Source organism: Vespula pensylvanica, chromosome 12 (assembly GCF_014466175.1).
Source record: "Vespula pensylvanica isolate Volc-1 chromosome 12, ASM1446617v1, whole genome shotgun sequence".
NCBI lineage: Eukaryota > Metazoa > Arthropoda > Insecta > Hymenoptera > Vespidae > Vespula > Vespula pensylvanica.
In genome coordinates, this window is record NC_057696.1 from 2,399,133 (window position 1) to 2,406,632 (window position 7,500).

Sequence of the window (7,500 nt, forward strand, 5' to 3'; positions counted from 1 at the left end):
CAGACGAACCTGCGAAAAGTAGAGCGTGTACGTTTTCAAAGTAAAAGAAGAGAACGAAAAGAGGCAGCTTTGTCACCGAATCTTCTGCCGGGTACCATCCACCATGTATTACTATTACCAACACCAATATACCTCTCTCTTTCTCTCTCTCTCACCCTCTTCAACCCTTCCTCTAACTCTTCCCCCTCTGGACCACCCCTTTCCTCCTCTTTCTTCTCATCCCTTCTAACTGCATATACGTGAGAACACAAACGCGGTCGCGCTTTAACGATCCGCTCTAGATGCGACTCTTTTCGCATCGCATTTTCTATTCCCTTCTCGTCGTCGTATGAAACGAGTATTGGAGCTTTTTTCCCCCCACTCTTTCTTTCTTTTTTTCATTTTTTTTTTCTTTTTACTTTTTTCTCTCTTTTTTCTATTTTTTTTTCCCTTCTTTTCTTCCCCACCCACCACACCTCTTCCTCGATCCATTTTTATGCTGTTATAGAGTTACTACTTTTGCTTGAGTAGTACTGAGATATGTGTGTGTGTGTGTGTGTGTGTGTGTGTACATACGTATATATACATATATACATTTATACATTGTATACTCCTTAAAATGGGAAACACTTGACGTATATATATATGTATGTGTATTTTTTTTTTCCTATTTATAGATATAGTGGATTTTAATCTACTTTTCCCGATTTTTTCACATCTCTAAAGAAATGTTTGTTAAAAAATTGCAATGGATTCGATGATGCCATTCAAATTTCTAACGAAACGCAAATTAGATTCGTACGATTTTTTTCTTTCTTTCTTTTTTTTTGTTTTTTATATTATTTTCGTTTTGATCGGCTCTTCTTCTTCTTTTTTTTTTTTTTCTTTTCCTTTATTTTATTTCAACCACCCGACTGCAAAAAATTCGAACAACAGTATTTTCTGTTATTTATGATTGTTTTTATTTTCTTCCTTTCTTTTTTGTTTGCCTTTATTTGATTTTTCCTTCTTTGTTGAATTTTTATCGCAACCGATCAGGCATTAAAGAGGTATAACCATTTAATCGGAAAAAAACACGAGTTCATTTTTACGATTGATTAATTCATCCGATGTTCCTTTTCTCCACATCCTAATAATTTTATATTCAATCGAAATAAATTTCCGCACGTACACCCAGGTTCAACCGATATGAAAATCTTCTCTGGTGAACGGATTAAACGTATTCATCTTTTTCCCTTTTTTTATTTTTCCTTTATTTTATTTTTATTCTTTTTTAAACGATTCAAAATTCGTTAGAACGAGCGAAAAGAAGATACGATATGTCATAGAGATATGCAGTTTATTTAATTCGAATAAATATTAATAATTCATAATAGAACGGAAAAGAGTCTAAAAGAAATAAGAGAGTACAAATACAAACGTTTGTGAAATAAATAATACCATAAGACCATTGGGGTCATGTCTGCCGGATTTGTTCGATAAAAAGCATAGTAAAGAGAAAAAAAAAAAAAAAACAAAGAAAAAGGAAAACGAAGAGTAATACATGCATCTCTCTTGAAATGAATTTTATTAAATTTATTTCGTAAACTCCGCTCTCTCCGTCTAATGGTCTATTAAACATATCCATCTTGCTCGCGACGAATTGGAAAATTTTTAATGAATGAGAGAGACAGAGAGATGATTGTTTTAACGACGTTCGAATGAATGAAAATGAGGATGAGAGATACAGCATATATATATATATGTGATACGATATTAGTATGCGAATATATTTAAGATAAGAGCTGTAATCTATCGATCGAAGGTCACTGAAAATTCGAATAATTAAAATCTCATTCTTTCTTATTTCTTTTTCCTTCGTTAGCAGACTCATTACCTGTATCCTTTTCTCTTTTTTTTTTCTTCATCGTTGAAAGGAACTTGAGAGAAAGAGAAAGAGAGGGAGTGAGAGAGAGAGAGAGAAAGAGAGAGGGGAGAGAGATAGACGGATCAATGATATACACGTTTAATTATTATCATAAACAATTTGAGATTGACGATCATAATCATTTAAAAATTATTTTACTCACTGATTTTTCTGCCACGTACCGACCATGTCTTTTATTTAGATTTGTTAATAATACCAATACTAATAATAATGATGATAATAAGAATAACTACAACAACGATAGTAGTAATAATAATAATAATAATAATAATAATAATAATAATAATAATGAAAGAAAAATCAGAACAATACTAAGATAATAATCGATTAATCGATTTAATGTGTGCGTGCGTCTATACGTGTACGTGTTTTAACGTTCGGCTTTGTAGTAACAACAAAAACGTGCACTAAACTAAACTAGGTTTAGAGAATTGTTGGCAAAAAGATATGAAAAAAAAAAAAAAAAAAGAAAAAGAAAATGTGAATCTAAAAAAGAAAATAAAAAGAAAAGAAAAAGAGAAAAGAAGAAAACATGCACGAGCTCGTAAAAAGAATACAAACGTTCACCGAGCTATCGCTCGGTAATTCGATTTTGGTTCAGCTCGTATCTTCGACAAAATAAACGATGATAACAAAAAAAAAAAAAAAAGAGAATGAAAAAATAAAGAAGATGTAGTAGTACGGAATAGGGGTAGGAGGGGGGGGGTTGAAGTTGAATGCAGTGACGTTCACAATAAATGATGATAAAAACAAAAAATGAAAGATATTGAACGAATGTAAATGTTGATGTGAACGAAGAGGAGGGGGTGGTATGTGGTGGGAGGTGTAAAAATTAAATAGATAAAAAAGAAATAATAATAATAAAAAAAGAAAACAGATAAAAAAAGAATAAAACTCGAACTGTGAATTTCTTATAATAAAAAACTTATATATATATATATATTTATATATGTATATATATATATATGCATGTTGTATACAATGTACATATGTATGTATGTATGTATATATGTATACGTATACGTACAACAAATCTACGAACGACGTGCAAATGTTTAGTCTATCTCTTTCAGCTAGAGTAATAAACGAAAATTAAGATATAGAAGGAAGAAAGGAGCGAAAGAGAGAAAAGGAAAAAAAACGATAATAAAAAAAAAAGAAGAAGAAAGAAAAACAAAAAGTTTGTAAACATTTCCATACCTTTTTGGCGTCATTGTTGTTATCAGCCGCGTGATGAGGCTGAGGACTCATTGCAGCACCATTGCTGACTGCTCCGCTTTGCGACAGAAGCTCGTCGCTACCCCTCTGAAACAAACAATTAAAAGATAATGAAAAGATAACCCCCTCTCTCAACGTTGTCTTCGTCGTCATCGTCGTCGTCATCGTTATAGTCATCGTCATTGTCGTGGTCGTCTTTGTCGTTTAACGATGTTCGCGAAAAAATTTGATTTTTCTAATAAAATTTGAAAAATAATAATAATAATAATAATAATAATAATAATAATAATAAAATTATAATAATAAAATAATAATAATTATAAAGAGAGAGAGAGTATATATATAAAATAAAAAGATATATATATATATATAAAACATAAAAAAGAGAGAGATATCTTCCTTTATTTAAAAGAGTGTGAGAGAGAGAGAGAGAGAGAGAGAGAGAGAGAGCAAACTAATCGTTTATTAGAAGATATCAGCCGTAAGATAAGCCGATGGAGCCTTCGCAATTCGATTCGAATCGTGACGAGCCTCCCTTTAAACGAGAACTACTTAAAAAGGATGAAAAGAGGGATTAGAAATCTCTTCGTTGATTCCTTTCGAAGTTTCATCTTCCGAGTGCGACTCTGAGGAAGAAAACGAAAGATATATATATATAGAAGAAAATAGTAGTAGTGTTCATAGTAGTAGTAGTAGTAATAGTAGTAATAGTAGTAGTAGTAGTAGTAGCAGTAGTAGTAATAGGAGTAGTAGTAAGAGTAAAAGAAGGAAGCTTTTTCAAAGAAACGAAACGTAAGAGGTGACACCCGGAAAAGAGGACTTCAAGAGAAGATGCTTTTAATCCGAGTATAAACTTATGTCCTAACTATTCAAAAGGACAAGAAAGAAAGATAGAGATAGAAAGAGGAGGAGAGAGAGAGAGAGGGGGGAGAGAGAGAGAGAGAGAGAGAGAGAGAGAGAGAGAAAGAAAGCTCGTGATTATTCAAGCAAAAGAGATTCCCAAAGAAGATTTCTACGTTGTTCAACATAAACCTTCTTCGTGTACTTGTTTTAAATGACGAAATTTCACAAATGAGAGAAAGAAGGAAGGTGCTTTGCATCAAAAATCAGATCCTTTTAATTTCATTATTAAATTTTATTCCTACGTATAAAAATGACGATAACTATCAAACTCTAAATCATATTTTTCCCTTAAAAAAAAAATATTTCCTCGTACTTTGTCGCAATTTCTTTCCTCGAATAATCGTTAATGCAATAATTAAAATATTCGAAATATTCTAGAGGAGCGACAGACAAAATTAAAAATAACAGAAAAAGAAAAATAATAATAATAATAACAAAGAAAACAGAAAAAATAAATGAAAACAACGAACGACTCATAGTTAACATTTCGTAAAATAAGAACGAAGAGAAAAACCGAAAGAATGTGAAAGTTAAAAGAATTTAATAAACAGCCGATAATTTGATAAAGTTCTACGAACGCGAAGATCTCTTCGTTTTTCGAAGTATATTAAAGAGGAATAAGAAGAAGAAGAAAAAAAGAAGAATAAAAAGATAAGGAAGATAAGATAAGATAAGATAAAACGAAATAAAATAAAATAATGAAAAAAGAAAAGAATAGAAAAAAGAAAGAAAACGGAGAAGAAAGAAAGAAAGAAATTACGAAAATTAAAAAAAGAAAAATTGGAGGCGAAAAAAAATTCCCTTCCCCCTCGCTCCACTCACCCCTTCCTCAAGGATAAAAAAGAAAAAGGTGAAAAGGGTTGGTAAAAGAAAACTAACTATAACGACGAGCATTGTGTTTTGTGTAACGACGAAAACGTTCACGTTGCGTTATTTATTTCTCCGGCAGTGTTGTTCGTTCCTTAGATAAAACTCGGTGCTTAGTCAGTGAGAAATAATAAATTTATTATCGCGCACTGCAAGAGAGAACGGGTGGTGATGGTGGTGGTAGTTGTTGCATAGGGCAAACGGTCCGCCTAAATTATTTCTGATTACGTTCTAACTACGAGCAACCTCAAACTACCGTAATCGCGTCGAGTTTAAATAATAAACAATTTCACTGAATACAATTACGAGAAAGAGAGAAAGAGAGAGGAAGGAAGAAGGGTGGGAGGGAGAGAGAGAGAGAGAGAGAGAGAGAGAGAGAGAGAGAGAGAGAGAGAGAAGGAGGAAGTGGAGGTTGTGATAGAGGGGTAAAGGGCTTCTCATTAATAACGAACGAATGAATTATGGCGTATTGCGCGAGAACGTTCTGTTAAATTTCAATGTATTATACATATGCGTATTATACACACCAACAAACGAATTATGCGTTTTCCAATAAATTTCGAGTGGTTCTGCCGTAAATAATATAAATCGATATAAATCGTAATGATCGTATATTGGCCGACGTTGATCGGTTTGACCCATTTGGATTTAAAGAAAATGAAAGTTTAGAGAAAAAGAGAAAGAGAGACTAAGAGAGACTAAGAGAGAGAGAGAGAGAGAGAGAGAGAGAGAGAGAGAGAAATCGAATGAGAGAAACGTGTCGCTTTCGTGCTAAGAAACCCTTGGAATCGTCGAGGAGAACATAAAAGGAATCCTCAAACTGGCCATTAAGAGTCTATGGCTATTGCTATGGCGATAGTTAACTCGATATAGTAACGATCTTCTCTTGCTTCCTATAAGAGACGTCGTTTGAACGGCTTCAAGGTGATATTAAACTCGAAGATGAGAGTCGGAAATCGTTCGTTCGCGTATATATTTTGAGAAAATTTGTGATAGGTCAGTTAATTCTTGACAGAATAAATAGAAAGAAAGAAAAAGGAGAGAGAGGATAAGAATCGTCGAAGGAAAAAAATAAGAAATCATAGTAAAGAAAGAAATGCAAGTTTTCGTTTAACTTTCTCTTTCATTCCTTCTTTCTCTTGTTTTCTCTTTCTTTTTCTCTTCTTCCGTGGTAATACGATGAACGTTATCGTCGACGTGTATCACTCGAGAAAGAGAATTGAAGATATGAGAAAGAGGAAAGAAAGAGAGCGAGAGAAAGCGCGACAGAGAGAGAAAGAGAGAAATAGAGACAGGGGTTGGACTTACTTCCGCCTCGAATATTTCTTGCTTAAAGTCTCGACTCCGAGTACAGTCCATTAGGTATAAGAGACTCGTTCAAAGATCGAAAAAGAGAGAGAGAGAGAGAGAGAGAGAGAGAGAGAGAGAGAGAGAGAGAGAGAAAAGAAGAGAAAGAGAAAGAACGAGAGAGAAATAGAGAACTAAAATCGCGGATATTCTGGATAAAGCGAGAAAGAAACTACCAGATCGCCTTTGGTCTTGTAATACTTGCTCGTACTTATGTGAAAGGAGAAAGAAAGGGTGGATAGGACAAGGACGAAGATAAAAAAAAAAAAAGAGAGAAAGAGAGAAAATGTGAGGAAAAGAGACGAAGAAATGAAAAGGAAGTGAGAGACGAATTTTCTTTCTTTTTTTATTTATCTATCTATCTATCTATATATCTCTTTCTCTATCTATCTATCTATTTATCTATCTATCTTTCACTTGTATGTCAGAGAGACTCTTAAAAAGCTTCTGTATTATTTATTTTTCACGAATGTATGGATTATGGACGATCCTCCATCTTTCTCTTTCTTTCTCTTTCTCTTCTTCCTCTTCTGCTATCCTCCCTCTTTAACTCCGTCCTCCCAACCATCATCCCTCTCCTCTCTTACTTTTCCCGTTCTTTCTCTCGTTGTCCACCCTTATTCCACTGCTTTCTTTCGTTTCACGACGAAACGAACGAATTTTTCTCAGAGCTCGACCAAAGAAAACGTTCGGTTTCTTTCCTCATTCCTTTTTTTTCTTTTCTTTCTTTTTTTTTTTTGTGGAACTATTAAAGCAATGGAAGGGAAAAAAGAGAGAAAGGGAGATAAATAGAGAGAGAGAGAGAGAGAGAGAGAGAGAGAGAGAAAGAGAGAGAGGAAGCTCGACGAATGTTCTTCGAAAAAAAAAAGAAAAAAAAAGAAAAAGAAAAAGATCCTTACGATCCCTCGGGAAATAATCCTCTCTCTCTCTCTCTCTCTCTCTCTGTCTCTCTTTCTATTTCACTCAACCACAAACGGACTAACTTACTTACAGAGAGAAGTAGAAGAAGAAGTGGAAGAATAAGTCCGGTGCTCATATATATATATATATGTGTATGTATGTAGGTATATATATATATATATATATATATATGCGTTTCTCTACGGTGTGTTTCAGACAATAACACTGTGTTTTTCGCCTCGATAAACAAACTATACCGTCTAATGTTTACTAATGAAAGGCTTCTGAAAAAAAGGACGCGGCCAAGGACGAAGAAGTCCTTGGATTTTTCATTGTTTATATCTTCCATATATAATATC

General features: G+C 33.5%; 1 protein-coding gene across 12 annotated transcripts in view; it reads right to left on the reverse strand.

Annotated features, from left to right (window-relative positions):
• LOC122633572 (polypyrimidine tract-binding protein 1) overlaps positions 1 to 7,500 on the reverse strand; it is a 305,402-nt gene that overhangs the window by 107,464 nt on the left and 190,438 nt on the right. For 10 of the 12 annotated variants that reach the window (XM_043821591.1, XM_043821590.1, XM_043821589.1 and 7 more), the window contains one exon: positions 3,107 to 3,211. The exons of the other annotated variants lie outside the window; for them this stretch is intronic. In XM_043821591.1, the coding sequence (XP_043677526.1) occupies positions 3,107 to 3,211 (105 nt within the window). The remainder of the gene's footprint in view (positions 1 to 3,106; positions 3,212 to 7,500) is intronic. 12 annotated transcript variants of the gene reach the window in all.